This window comes from Notamacropus eugenii, chromosome 7, assembly GCF_028372415.1.
Source record: "Notamacropus eugenii isolate mMacEug1 chromosome 7, mMacEug1.pri_v2, whole genome shotgun sequence".
Lineage (NCBI taxonomy): Eukaryota > Metazoa > Chordata > Mammalia > Diprotodontia > Macropodidae > Notamacropus > Notamacropus eugenii.
In genome coordinates, this window is record NC_092878.1 from 49,680,436 (window position 1) to 49,696,695 (window position 16,260).

The 16,260-nt window shown below is 35.7% G+C and overlaps 1 protein-coding gene across 4 annotated transcripts in view; it reads left to right on the forward strand.

Annotated features, from left to right (window-relative positions):
* Positions 1 to 16,260, forward strand: part of AKAP6 (A-kinase anchoring protein 6) — a 673,781-nt gene that overhangs the window by 554,277 nt on the left and 103,244 nt on the right. For all 4 annotated transcript variants that reach the window (XM_072623292.1, XM_072623290.1, XM_072623293.1 and 1 more), the window contains 2 exons: positions 8,983 to 9,129; positions 12,145 to 12,369. In XM_072623292.1, coding sequence (XP_072479393.1) covers positions 8,983 to 9,129; positions 12,145 to 12,369 — 372 coding nt within the window. The remainder of the gene's footprint in view (positions 1 to 8,982; positions 9,130 to 12,144; positions 12,370 to 16,260) is intronic.

The window sequence follows — 16,260 nt, forward strand, 5'->3', positions numbered from 1 at the left end:
ACCTCTTAAATCTCTTTTAAGGAGTTTTTTAGTTAGGATAGTGGAGGAAAGTGTTTTAAGCCTGTCTGTTCACTCTATGAATGAATACATCTAACACACACACACACACACACACACACACACACCTGATATTATATTGCACACACTTGTATGAATTTAAACCATTAGATTCTGGGTATATGTCTTTAGCAATTTAATTATGTTTAAGATCTGGTTAGTAGTGTAGTAAATAACTGGTATAACCGCAAAATTGCATCAAGAATATAATGGGATTGAATTTCTATACAAGTTGACACTCAATTAAAATTTCCATATATCCAGTGAATTAGCCAGTTCTTGGCTGCAATGTGAGGGTGGATTCTTTCCTGCTTGCCGAACTCTCCAAGACAGGCAAAATGCATAATAAAGCCAAATCACAACTTAATATACGAGCAAAGGCTTAGGTTATGCTTATCAAATGCAGAACAAAAACAAGAACATAGACTAGAAAGCACCCACAGTTTTTTCCCCCCTTAAATTCCTCTATTTATAGTATTGACACTAGAGGGAAAAATAACATATTAAAATCTCCTTACTGAATTACTGCCCTAAACCAAGAGATCCATGGGGCTTGTTCAGCTAAAAGCCACAACAGACTTTGTAATGCAGTGATGTAATCTTGGCTTTGTGTCATTTAGATTCAACCTAAAAAAAAACAATTTTCCTGAATAGACACGCTGACAACAATATTGTTCAGTGTTGGTTTTTATTTGGATTGTTTCCAAATGGTTCACATGCCTCCACAGTAACACATCATGCCTGCTTAAGTTTTTTTTTTTTTCCCCCATTTGGATTCCAAAGTTTCCTCCTTTTACTTGCATTTTATTTTTCTTTTAAAGTCTGGGTTATGTTTGTAAAACTAACCAGCTCCACCACAAAATTAGGATGTATCTTGCAGAGTGCATCATTTTACTTTTTGCATATTTTTCCTGAGGTCATGTCAAGGTTAGTTTGAATTCCATCCTACATTAAGACTTCTTTCACAGCTATTTAGCTCTGCAGCCTACTCCCCGCTGGGGTCTGCCCCTTGGGCACGTCAAAGCTTCAGACCTGACAAATCACACACAGATGAAGCTGTACAGTTTTTAAAACAGTTTCATCGGTAACATTTTTTCCCCTTTTTCACTATATTCTTCCATGTTGGGGTTTATTCTCTGGATTACCATCTCACGAATGCTGGTTTCTATTTAATACACTTATTTTAAATCAAAGTTACAGTATAGGAATATAATTAATTGTACAGTAAATTCTATTAATCGTCTCTTAGGAATCAACAGCACTGTAGATACCCCCTTAAAAAAAAAGAAAAAAAAAACAATCTGACAAGCCACAGTTCATTTTCTAGTAAAATTGTAATTGCATGATTAAAATCTGTTTGTATAGAGAAGATTAGTGGCTGAAGATGGAAATTGTAAAGAAGTTTTGGGACCTGAAAAATGTAAAATATATATTCTAGGTTCATCTACTTTATAATATGTGTTGCCAGTTGCATCTGGAAATGTTTCTCACACTGCCATTAGTTTCCTCTTATCTGTATTTTAGCAAACTGTGAAACTAATGGTGCAACTCCATTTCCTGTTTAATTGACAAAGTTAAAATGCTTGGCTGCTAATGAGTGTATTAGCAGACAATATACCCTTAACAGGTTTAAGCAGCTCAGGATTTTTAAAAGCAGCTTACTGTCCTCATTTTTATTAGACAAAAATATATTGGCTGCCACGAATTACTTGATCGGCTGAAGAAACGATATAATTATTGCTATTTAACAATGTTGCCAAAGCTGAAATGCAGACTATATGTCTATATCTCTCTCTATATGTGTACACACATATGCATGTGTACATCTACATATATGTATCCGTGTACACATATGTAATTATACACATACACAGAAATAACACTCACAAACAACAAACACCTTTTTTACTTTATAAAACCTTTGGCTTCCTAGTTAAAGCTGCATTCAGCGCAGGAGACACCTGAAGATCTTAACTATAAACTAACCAGAACATTTAAAAGTGAGAAAATCATCATATTAAAACATGACTCCTCCTTCTACCTCTCCTTCCCTCCTCACTGTACAGTTAGTTCAACCTAATGAAGAATTCTCCAAGAAGATGCTTCATTGAAACTAACTAAAGTGAAGTCCACTACTTCCCTCACCCTCCCTGACAAACCCCCCCCCCCCCCTCCAAAACTGAGTTAGACTAGTTGTCTTGGGGACTGAGGATATTTTATGGAGATTTCTGGACTTCTATGCAATATTAGGAATAAATCAAGCAATCAAAATGTCCATTTGGGGGAAGCCAAGATCTAAAATTAGTGTTGTTTTTGCCGCAAGATGCATGTCAACAGGCGAGCCATCTTGAAGAAATCATTTCAGCATTGGCACATGAACACATTATAGTGAAAAGAGAGCCCTGTGCTTTTCACTTGGTGCATTTCAGTCTTCAATTAATGTGAAAGCACTACAATGCCTCTGCAACTTCTCTTGCCTAGTGGTGCACCATTTATCACTGCAGTTTTACATTGACCTTGACACCCACTTCATTAGAATAAAGATTGTCTACCATTTAGGTTACATTGTTCCTCTGCACAGAGACCCCATGCAAATTTCTGTTCAGATAGAAGAGCTGTGAGCCTGTCAGAGGTCATCTGCATTAAATGATTGCAGCTATTTTCCTACTGCTTCTTTTCATTCTACTCAATTCAGGCTAGGAGGATCAATCAAGCCCTCTGCCTGAAACAGTGGGGCTGCTGGGAATATAGCTGTTTTTGGTAGTAGTGGATATGCCCTAAACAGTATTAAATATTTAATATAAACTCATTAAAGGGCATGCAAAGGCTTCAGAAAAAAGATATTAAATTTAAAGGAAACTTTAAATGCTAGATTCCCCCTTTCTTTAAATAAGCAGAATGCTGAAGGATCAATTGCTTTTTTTTTTTGCATGCTCACCATTTAGTTCTTCAAGTTAGGGAATCTTTTCTTCAAAGGACTTATTTCACTGTCTTCTGTAAAAAGGTCATAAGAAGTTGAGAGGGTTCTTTTTTGGTTTTGTTTTTTATTTTTAATGTAGCACTGAAATTCTGCACTGGATCGGCTTAAAAATAACATCACAGGCCTAGGTATTTGTTATGAAAAAGAAGAGACCATGGAAATAAGTTGCCAGGTCTCCTGCTTGAGTTTTCTGAGTGATATAATTGGAATTAAATTATTAATGGGAGATACTTTAAAAAAGATTGTTTTATGATCTTCTATTAGAGAATTTGCAATTCATTTTAATATTTGTAGTTTGATTTATATTAAAGATAATGCAATCTATGTCCAATTAACAATACATGGCCAATGTAATATGATTTCCAGATCATGCAAATGGAATAAGCTGGAAGAGGAAAAAAACTCAATTCTTAACCTCAGATGTAATTTGCTGTACGAGTTCTGGCAATTTTAAATGACATTGCACTTTTTAATTTTTCCAAAGGCTCAGCAGCAAATTTATCCCAATCAAGAAAGCCTATTATTAATTTACAAGGACAATTGTAGGAGTCTTTATAATTTCCCTGTGCAATTATTTGCCATAAATTGCTAATGGCAAAATACAAGAACTTTGTAAGATATAACGACTCTTATTTGTCTAGTTAGAACACCCTTCCTCCCTTCTGAATGTCTTCCAGAAGTTTCACTTTATAAAGACAGCATCTGAAACATTAACATAGATTATAAAATGTCTAGCATTGGTGTTATTAAAAAAAAAAAAAGAAAGAAGAAAAAAGGTAGAAACCACAGAACTGTTGTGAAGGGTAGACTGGCCTCTAGCAGATTCCTGCACTCTGCTTGTATACAGCTGAGCTTTGGACCCTGGACTTTTGTATAAAAAGACTCTTTGTTCGTCACTGAATGGCATTAGGCATGGGTTTCCTAAGGGGCCACCATGAAGCTTGGTATGAACAGTGCAGACACTAGCCAGAAAGCACAATGTAAGAGTGTACAGATAGTTGATAGCCAGACAAATATCCGTATTTCTGTCTGAATATCTTTGTCTGTATATATATTTCCTGAATCACCCAATACTAGGGTGTTTTTTTTTTACAACATAGTTATTAATGGATAAAGTGGAAATGGATTTTCAAAAAAAAACTATATAGCGTATATATTCTTGCACACATGCCAAGCTTATATGTAGTTAGTGTCTATATCTTGGAGAACTGAATGACATAGACATGATTAGCTGTGTGTAGAACTTATACTATTAAGGACCTCTTCTCTCTCTTTTTCTTTAACTTGATCTTATATTTAAACTTATACTTGGATCATTTTCCCTGAATGCTGGATATATAGCTTATTTTAATTAGTCACAATGTAAAGTTACAAGCTCTTTTGGCTATAAACAGAGGAGTCAGAATAAGAATCCTCCAGCCTGGACAACACAGACTAGCGTAACCCTGTTCTAATAATCAAGAAAACTCTCAATCCTTCTGTCTCTTGTAGCCATAGCTTCGCTCTGTGTTCAGCAATGTCTAGTCTCTTTTCAGCATAACCAACAGAAGCACCATACAAAAGTCTTACAATGGATGTCTTAATCTCTCTGTGTGCTTTTAGAGCATTATTTTTGAATTCCATCATGCAGCCTTTTCTCTTTCCTCTTCTGAAGTTTTATTACAACGGCAGAATTCCCAGGGAGCTTTGGGGGCAAGGTTCACATAATATGGCCCTGAAGTTTTGCTGGAGGGTAGAATCCATACCCCAATCCTGACTATCTTTTGATGATCTTTCTATTTCAGAAAGATTATTCTGGACATAGAATCTTATGACATTAACTGTATACAGTTGTTGTGTGTGTTATTTTTTTTTTAATTACTAGATAGTGAGCATGTACAAACCTTTCATGAAGATTTCTTTCTCTGACCTCTCAGTGACTAGGCATCTTGTTCTTTAACATTGAGGGAGGCAGAAAAATGCTTGAGTTGCTCAATGTGTGCCTTCTATACCAGTTTCAAAATGGCTTATTCTTCTGGTTTCCATGGTGACAATTAACACTGTTTCAAGGCATTGTTCCAGTCTCCATTTGGGCAGAATTTTCGGGTGTGATTTTTCACAAAAAAAGAAAAAAAAAAAAAAAGGAAAGAAAGAAAAAAAGGTGTTAGAAAAAAAGCAGCCTTTAGCATAAGTGTCAAAAAAAGTTATCTCAATCAAGTCTTGCATTTCTGAAAATATTTCTTTCAGAAAATCCTGATTTTGCTTTCTTTGTTTTGGAATTCCCCGATAGCCCTTATGCTTGCAAAGCAGAGCCACTGAGTGACTGAGAATTGGCCAAAGTTCTTCACTTCACATTTTTTGCAATTAGTTGGTCTGAGTTTTTGTTTCCCTTTTGAGCTTTTATTGTTTTATTTTCTTGTGACACAGGACGGGAGATAGGAGGAAGCATATCATTTCACTTTAATTCAGATCTTTCCCAGTTCTTTGAGGTAGATTCATGAGTAAAAAAAGGAAACTTGTGCAGGCAAACCCATTAAGTAACGTAAATCCTCTTCTTTCAGTTTGGTTTTTTTTTTCCTGTATTTGATTGAACAGAAAAGGCTGTATAACAGGTGCTATGACAAAATTAAACATATTTACTGCAGTTGTTGGGACCAGTCATCTGATTTTAACTTTGCTAATCTCATTTTTGGCTATTGAATAGTCATCTATATCATAATATCCCTACACTACAGGACACAATGGGGGCAGCCTTTGCTCACTTACTGCCATGGAGAGAGTGAATATGAAGATTAAATTATCTTCTCTCCACCAAATAAAATAGTCCTACCAGAGATAGGATGGTTCAGACTGATATATCTTGATGAGCTAATTTTCTTGTGCAAATACTTTTCTAGAAATTTTGGAGAGAGATGCAAATGTCACAACAGTAGCAGCAACAACCCACACCCTACCCTTACCACACCATACATACCCACATAAAAATAAAACCCAACAATCCACCCAAAAGCATTGGCATCTAGAGCCCCAGAACATAAATCATAACTTGATCTTGAGGTTCAGAGCTCTTCAAAATTAAAACAAATATTTCATCTTCAATTTATAAGTGACGGACTAGTGGTCTTCATTCCCATACCAATACATCTAACAATTAACTGGATCCTTCACTTTTTATAGTTAGAAGGCATTGTCTCTCAATCAACATCTTTCACCAAGCTACTTATACTGTAACTTACACTATCACAGAGACAGGGTACATCAAAGCAAGTTTATTTTTTCACATATAATCACCTTTAACATTGGTTGTAATAGGGGCTACTTGTGCTGTGCTACATGAATAAAAATATTTTAGTATGTCTCAAGTTAAACACTTTAAAAAATTGTAATGAAATTATCATTATTATGGGTGACACCATTTTTTTTCTCTTTACTGAATTCTTAATATTAAAAAATAGGCATTAGGATTTTGGGAAGGGGACTGTTAGGAGGGAAAGAGATAAAATTACTTATTCACAGGTAAATGTGGTTACTACTGGTCCAGTCTGCTCCATTTTTACACAGCTAGAGGACACCCTCTGTCTGTTAATTCACTTGGCATCAGGGAAGGAGTAATCTAAACAGAACTTCTGTGCCTGACTAACATAGACCCTCCATACTACCAACCCCCATGTTATGTAGCCTTACCGAATTAATTATGTAAATCTCTTCAGTCGACATCATCTTTAGATAGAAATCTGATTACATAAAGCAGATTGTCACCTCCTCCAATCAGCACTCAGCTGAATGGAGAAGCTAGCTGGGGCTTCATACAATCCTTGTTGAGCATTTATAGCCGATACAAATGGGTGGACAATTTAGTTAGTGCTGGAGTCAAGCAGTTGTTGCAATCATATGCTTTTAGAAGTCGTGAACTAGATTTTCTGTGAATCCAACCCAAGTACACGAAGAGCCTAAGCCAATCCTTGATTTTTTTTTTACTATGCATATTCATGTAATTTGGGGTACTCTGACACCCTGATAAACATTCATAAGGAACACAAAATGCTATAAATCTCACTTAAAACATTTTGTTCTATGATCTACAAATGACTAACATTTGGTGAAGTTTACATAATACAAATGATACGCATGTTTAGTGTAAATGAAAGATTAAAATATGAAACTAAGAGTATGCAAACATATGCATGCAAATGTTAGAGTTCGATTAACTGCAGCAGGAAATTCACACCTTTCTTATTTTCTCTGAAGGTCTTTCCATTCGTATTTTTTTTTTAATCCTGTCATGTTCTGGAATTAATGCACCCAAGTTTTTGTGTTTCTTGGATCCCTTCCTCCCCTTTTGGTTTAATGTTCCACTGTTTTTTCCAGTTCATAGCATTTCCACTTGGGTCCCTTAATGGTTTCTGCCTTAGTTCACTTAAAGATAAGGAATACCAGTCACCTGGGACTGGTTACTCTACCAAGAATGAATGAAGTTTAGGGTGTGTGTTTTTATTTTGGATAGGTACCAAATATGTGAATGGTTCTTTTTCTGACAACCCCCCCCCCCCCTCCAATCTAGATACTTTTTTATGCTTAGAGCTGTTTTTATATGAAGCTGGGGAGGAGGGGGTGGATGAATTAGGAATAATCATTGTAGCTATGCATTCTATAGGACTTTCTAGCTAAGTTATTTGAGTTGTGTTGAGGAGACACCAAAGTAACTGTCATATTATATAGCACTTACATTACCTCTGGCAAAATATCTTTGTAAAGAGGCTCACTTGGCAGTGTGTCAATTGTGCAATGTACATTTTGGGGGTAAAGTGGGTGCTGTAGACAACTGTGATGTTTTGAGACATTTCACAGCAATTTGAGGTGAGGGAGAACCATGGTAACCACCCCAAAACTACTCTTTTCCACTCTGCTTCCTCTTTCCCACCCTAGCTTATAAGAAAATGAAGGCAAGTCGTTATACTGAAAGTCAGGTAGAGAGGATATTAAAACATATAACCTACATGGAAAATTTTGTTTGGACAATAGTGAATTTGGTGTTTCCTAGGGCTGGGGATATGAGGAAAATATTTGGACCTAGAAGTTTAATTACCACATTTTTATTACAAGTCTTGTTCTTAATAAACTCACAGTTTTACAGCCTGGGATTATTAATTATAAGTTAAATTTGCACTTACTATTATGGCCTATGACAGAAAACTGATCCTACTAAAAGCAGAGTCTTAGGGATTTATCTCTTAGGGAATATATCTCTTACACATAATAGATACTTAAAAGCTTATTGATATTATGACTGTATTTCTACACATGAATATATAAATGGATATCATGTCTATTGGTGTATATGCATATACATTTATAAGCATATATGTTATTTTAAAACAATCTAAACCTATGATTTAGTCAGTGTGGGGAACTCCCACTTTGGAAACTCCCACCCTCTAAACAAATCAATAACCAACACTGCAAAGTTAAATGACCTAGAAGACTACTTGTGGGCAAACTTACCATATGATGCACGGTTTGACCCTAGGCCTTCTAGTCTCCAAAACTGCACACACTCTCTTTGCTCTGACACTGTAAAGAACACTTGGCTTTGGAGTCAAAGGACCTAGGTTTGAATTCTACTCTTTTACTTACTCTCTGGGTAATCTTGGGAAAAATTGCTCTATTAACACTTCCAGTCCTAGACCTATGAATCTTTCTATATGTATATTACACTTAAAATATACATAAAGTCTGTTTTCAATTGTAACAATTTTCAACAGCATTTATCCAGTTGAAGATATCTTTACCTGGCATATATTAAAATTTACACTGGGAAGAAAAAGAACCAACAATATTTTAGGGATAAAAAACACAAAACAATCGCCTCCTTACAAGAATGGGCAACGTAATTCTTTTAGTGAGATTTTGATAAGAAAATACCTCTCTCTAATGCTCTCTCTCTCTCTCTCTCTTTTTTGTTCTAGCGATACAGTGTAGAAATGTCAATCAGGCACCCGAAAAAGATGGCGCTTCTTAGAAAGGTTGAAGATTTGAAGAAAGGTGGTGCTTTACTACCAAACGATCTCCTTGAAAAAGTGGATTCAATTAATGAAAAATGGGAACTGCTTGGGGTATTTGCATTTTTATTACTGTTTGTAGGTTATGTGTACATTTTTTTGTGTAGTGAAGTACTCTATCTGTCTGATTTCTAATTTGAGGCACAAATATCTCTCCCTTTCAATTCACTACCTACATTTCAAATAAGCTACTCATGCTATTATGGGAGGGGGGAACCCTGCTTTTCCTCTCTTGTTGATTTTTTTTATTCTAAGCCTGTCTCCTCTCTGACTTTAATAATTTTAGTTCTTTAATACATAAAAAGTAAGTAAAATATGCCATGTATTATGGGTATGCACCAAGTCAACTATAATACAGTATATCTGATATACACTGACTGTCATGCTTGAGTGAATGTTAATAGAATTTATTCTGAAGGTACATGTTAGAGACATCTACCGTTTAACTATTTACTGTACCCTTAAGATGAAAAGTGGGGTTGTCACTACAGATTTCGAGTTATACCCAGGGCTCCAAAACAAAGAGGGAAATTGGGTCCAAATTGGAAAATCTGAATTACCGAATTAAAGCAACCTCACTTTTGAGTCCTAGTTTACAGCTTACTTTTAACAAAAAGCTCCCCCAAAAGTTTCATGTGATTCATTTCATGCAATGATGTGCTGGGTCTCAGCCAAGACTGGGATACAAGATTCTGGAGAGGAAAAAAAGGAATAGTGATTATTATCCAGAGATCAGGGACAGCACTGTGTAGGAGACGATATTGTCCTGTTGTTGGAAAACAGCTGAGAAAAAGGTTAAACTATCTTTTTTATTTATTTCTAAATAGCCTTCACTTCAAATCAATGGTAAGATAAATTTGTAAATTACTTAAATAATTAATTACAGCTATTTCATATAGATGATATTCAGTTAGGGAGCATAACTCTGCTTGCTTCCCTTTTCCCTTAAAAAAAAGTTCTTAAATTGTAGGAAATAAAAGCTGTCCATGTAGCGGTGGAATCACAGGCTTTGGTTTATGCCATGTTTAGCCTGTGTACTAATATAATGGCAATTTCACATCTTTGTTTGCTCATCCAAATTCAATTGAATCTGCAAATATGCAAGGTGACTTGAAATGTTAAAAGTTTTTCCTGTTACCCATTGGTTCAATACTTTTCAGAAGTAATTGACAATACTCTTCACTCAGTAATATTGTAGGTTAGATCACATTCCACTAAATTTTGCACATTCTGGAATCTAATAAAGGCAAATCTATGGTGGAATTTTAAAAAATGGTAGTTCATTAAAAATCAGACAAGAAAAGTGACTGTATATGTTTTATTAGTTTGATTAGGAGCATAATAATGCGCTCATTTCATTTATTAGACTATAATACAGTGTGATACCTATTGGGTGAACCTCCAACAAATAATCTTTTAAAAGCAGTCATAATATAAATGCAAATGTTAAGTACATCTTTCTTAACAAATTTTTTAAATTCACAACTTGATCCTTAAAATAAAATAGAATATTTAGCTATCCCTTAAGCATTTTTATGATAGATTTTTAAAAGAAGTGGTTAGTTTCTCACGTATAATAAGTAGTGTTTGATGGAGGGAATTTCAGAGGGGGGAATTTAATAAAAAAAAACCTATGCAGAAACTAACAACAGTAGGCATACTGTTTTAATTGGCATGATTACATTTTAATTGGCATGAAAAAAATTAAAGACAAGGATTTTAACTTCTAACAATAGTAAAATAGAGGGATATGGTTTTTAATATTACTTTCATCTAAGGTGAACAGTGTGGAATGGAAATACATTAGAATGAAATGTCAGTGGTGCGTACAGTTTAATCTGTGAAATTTTGTCCCCTGTGCCGCATATTACTCTGTCTCAATTGCATATTAAACAACCCTATCAAGGCAGGCATTGGCATCTGCTGTGCTGACACAAATTGTGAATTAAATGAAATTGATGTCCTCTGTCGTATATTTATGAAGACGGACCATTCTCTGAAGTATTCTGTTTATGAAGAATTTATGATTGCAAACTGTTCCAGAACAAAAAAGTGGCAATAAATTCTTTTTTGTGACCCTACCCTCCAAGGGCATTGATTTCACCTCCTGCTGCCACTTTTGTTACAGCATAAAAACAATAGCTAAATCTGGATTCCACTGAGGGTCTTCAAATTATCAATATTTGCACCATGAAAATGGAAGGGTGTTGCCAGGAAAGCCAATGTTGCTGTTATGATCTCCTAAAGATGCTATTTACAGAACACTACACAGCAGATGAATGTCTGTTGATTTAATTTTATTTGTGTTTTAAAGCTTATTTTTGCAGGTTTAATTTATCATTATAAATCAAATCCTATTGATTTCCCAAACTGTGTGTTTTCAACAGAAAAGCATCCCATCTCCTTTCAAAAACAACACCTTTCTAACAGCGTACTTAAGCTCAACAAACTACTAGTATAGTGGATTGGGCATTATTATTTTTTTACAACCAGTAGAATCTAACATGTCAGATGAGGGTTTGTGTAGAAAGAACAGTGGAGCTGGCAATTTACAAGTCAGGTAAAATCTAGAATAGCTTTGAGGAGGCCCAGCCCACTTCGAGCTCACCTTAGCTGTGAGCTTTAGGGGATTGCTTTTCACTATACAGAAAAGGAATTTAATTCTCCATGCACAATCTATCCTTGGCCTCTTTAGTATATCGACTAAACTTAGACTTCTAGCTCCTGAAAATTTTATGCAGAGGTACTCTGTCTGTAAACTCTGTCCTGAGAATCTTAATGAATTCTTATCAGTGTCCGGGAGGTGGACTTTTGGGCCAAGTTTCCCCTCATGTAGAAAGAAAATACAAGTGAATACAGTCCTCTTAATCCACCCATGTAGCCAAGACAACACCCACCATCTTAGAATGAAAGTGTCAAATGGTGTAACAAAACTGAAATTGACTGAATGTCAACAGAAACCTGGAAAAATTCATTCGGATGTCTTACAGGTGGCTCTTGTTGCTAACTAACCTGTGATGTATTCTGGTACATAAAGCTAATCTATGGTTTCTTTATCTGATGCATTAGAAAACCCTAGGAGAGAAGATCCAGGACACAATGGTAGGGCACAGTGGGTTAGGTCCACGTGACCTGCTCTCTCCTGAAAGCGGCAGCCTGGTAAGGCAGCTGGAGGTCAGGATCAAAGAGCTGAAGGGGTGGCTGAGAGATACAGAGCTTTTCATCTTCAATTCCTGCCTGAGACAAGAAAAAGAAGGAACAATGAATACTGAGAAACAACTGCAATACTTTAAGGTAATAAAAAAAACAATCAAAGTTGATAAAAAGCTTTCTTTATGGTAAGAATGAAATATTTATCAAGTACATAACATATTACACCCTCTATCTATGCATCACGGTGCACTTAAATTTATCCCTGAATTCAAAGATACCCTCTATGTTTCTAATACTGAATACAGAACAGTGTCTGCATGTGTATATAGTTTCTATACATATGCATGTAAGTATAGAACAGACCCGCCTGTTGCAGGGGTGGGGAATGGGTATTGATTGAGAATTGCTTAAGTTAAAAAACAAACAGAAAAGATTTAGAATTTTGAAATGCAATCCTTGACAGAAAAACTAAAAAGACTACATAATTTTTGCTAAAAAGATTCTGAAAAAAATGAAATGACAAGGGTGCAAAGTTTTATTGATAGACAATAATGCTGACGAAAGGTTTCACATGGTACAGGCTGACTTTTTGGAAAAGTAGGAAACAAAACAGAAGCCATTTCCAACATTAAAGAAAAGTAAACATCACAGTGGTGATGCCAGAATTGCGTCCAGGGGAAAAGCAAGCCATCATGCTATTTAGGCAAGGCATTTTCCCCTCATTTTATTTCCATTGTTTACACAGAGGGAAATCAAAAATAGTAGCGGTTCTAATCTGTATATTTATGCTGCCTAAACCAGTTTGCAAACACAGGCCCAACCAATTTGATTTTTATCTGATTTGCTGACATCAGCATCTTAGAAAAGCCTCTGGCCAATTCAGTTGAACAAACATTTGTTAAGGTGCCTATGATGTACATGATTCTGTGTCCTGTAGGAGATGGAGAGATAAATGAGATAGAATGTTTTTGCTCTCAGAGAGCCTATCATCTAGTAAGGAAGACTTACAGGTACACATCTCTAATAAGAGTTAGAGCCTCAGTAAATGCATAGGAAAGGTACAAAGTATTACAAGAGATCCAGGATGAGAAATACTACTTTGCATGTAGGGTGAAGAAGCTTGAAAAGCTACAAGGAGGCAGGTGGACCTGAGTTGCCCATTTTCTGTAGGAAGAGAAGGATCTGAAGAGATGGAGATATGGAATCAAATAATCATAGAACTTCAGAGGTCATCTAGTTGAATCCCTTCATTAAAAAATGATAATTAAAAGAATTATTAAGCATTTTTCCTCCTTCCCCTACTCACTGAAGAAGAAAGGAGCATTGTATAATATAATTGTAGTCAAGCAAAGTAAATTCCTAGATTGGTAATATATGAAAATGTGGTTCTTATTCTTCATATTAATCCATCATCTCTCTGTCATGAGTTGGGCAGCATTCCAAACTCCTCATCTTGCAGGTAAGAAAACTGAGGGCCGGGGGAGGTTCTGATTTGCCTTGCCCAAAAGCGCATAGGTAGTAAGTTATAAAGTTGGCATTTGACCTGAGTCTTCTGATTCCAAATCCAGAACTCTTTCCATAACGGGACAATATAAACAGAGGTGTTTAAGGTTTCTTTTAAAATTTTAGGGGCTTTAAAGAGGAAGAAGAAAGGTTTACCTTCAATGACTAAGCAAACATTTTTCCATTTTCTAAGCATTTCGCAACTCTTACTGGGCTCAATCACACATAGTCCACTCTTGGACAGGTCAGCTGACATTAGCTACCCAACTGCTAATAGGTAAAAGAACACTTCCAACCCCCTCACGCTGAGCATATACCTGTTAACTGTATCCAAAGTGTCTATCACATAGGTACTTAATAAATGCTTGTTGATTGATTGATTTCTGTACTACTTTGGCCATAAACTTCCATTCTTTGCTACTGAATGAAAACATAATCAAGTATATTAGATGGAACTGCCTTGACAGGGCAGATTGCACATTTTCAAAAGTAGGAAATGGTTTGTTTCTTCAAAAATTGAATCTTGCTTTTAGAAATATAACTATGGACTTTATGAACCTCTGTTATACTTTAAGGAATATGTAAGACAGGCAGCTACAGAAAGCGTTAATAGGAAGTATCTTTTAGTCTGCTATTATACGATGCTACACTTTTTTTGTATAGGCATACTTACATGCATAACTAGTTCTAAGTCTACATATGGCACAGAATACTGGAATTGTAGTCAGGAAGACCTAAATTCTAATCCCAGTTTGGATGCTTGCTGCATAACCATGGACATGTGATTTCATGTTTCGAAGCCTAGGTTTTATTATATCTGATGTGGAGATAATGTTATCACCAGTAGTAACAGTAGTACTAGCAGTAACAATTAGCACTTATATACCATTATAAGGTTTGAAAAATACTTGATAGATAACGTGTTATGTGTATATATACATTATGTAACAGTAACATAGTAACTCATAATTTCTTATTTGATTCTCACAAATTATTTATTCTCATGAATATTCTCAGGAATGCTGAGTGGTGGGTGCTATTTTGCTCGTTTTATGAATGGAGAAAATGAGACTGAGATTGGTAAAGTCTACATTATAGGGATTCTGTGACATTCAAATGAATTAGTATGTGTAAGCCAGAATTAGATAAATAGTAATGAATAGTAGTCGTCATAGCAGTATCTATTCACAGTTTAAAAATGGAATCCTGTTGTCATCATGATCATCATAATCTATGTATGATGTATACTATTGAACTTTTATCAATGATAAAAAAAAAACCTTACTAGCACTATAATTGTATACTACAGATTGAGCAAGGAGCAGATATTCGTTTCATTGCAATTTATAGGATGCCTGATATATTAAAATCATTTGTTTAAGTAGGAGAACCAACTTAGAAGGAGCAAAGTTAAAAATCAGAGAATAGGAAAAAGTGAGACTGTGATTGCATATACTATTCCCTGAGGTCAGGGTAGGGAATGTGTGTCTGTGCTACTGGGGAAGCTGAGGCTGCTGGATCCATTAGGTTTGAGAGCTCTCAGTGGCAGAAGGCTCTGAAAGTCTGTGCAGTGCATAAAGTCCAGAACTAATATGGAGAGAGCCCAGGCTTCCTAGAGAGGGAGGAGTACCTCCCTATGCAGCCTGGTAGGAAAGAGAGTCTATCAAAGCTTCTCAGCCATTCAGAAGAAGAGTCAAGTCCATGGCCAGTGGGAGAGTTAGGGCGGCCAAGTCTCAAAAACCAAAGACAACAATAGCAACCTGTTTCTTGGGAGTGATCAAGGCCTTTGGGAATGCCTCAGACTCTTTCAAGTCATTAGAATAACACTAATATTTGATTATTTCAACCTAAAACATGTTGAATGCTATATTTTTCCCCCAAAAAAGATGGCCTTTCTTTATTTCTCCTTTTTTTTCCTGTCTGCATTCTTAATTGTTCCATAAGTAATCAGCTCAGCTGAGCCTCAGCTCTCATTCCACAGTATTCAGAAGAAAAAAGAGAGAGTTCAGTTTTCTTGCTTCTTTGTGATAAACTGAAGGTCTCCACACTGACAACAGCTACTTTGCTGAGAGAATGAATAGGTTTGACTGTTGAAGGCCTTGTGATTGGAAATAGTTTTGATAACTCCAGTTAGTATTTTCTGTTTTATATCCTAGATTGGTATTCTGCAGATTTGTTGAAATCAATAAAACTTTCTGGGTTTTTCTCTTGCCCTTGAATCCCAATCTCTGCTGTAGTGTTAGATAAAAGTCTAGACATAGATGATTATACATTGGCTAGATGCATCTGGCTATGATAATTCTTTCAAGGAGTTGCTAGATTTGCCTCCTGAAACCCTAGGACTATAGAAAAACAATAATGCTTGTTTTACATAAACATTGTCAGAAGTTTTAATCTTTCTGAGTAATTAACATTTTAGTGCCTAGGATGTTGTTCATCAAAGGCAGTATATAGCAGAGACTATACGCAAGGAAAGTGGTACTTTGGAAGAATGGACTGAGACACTTATCACCAGGCAGAATCCTGATT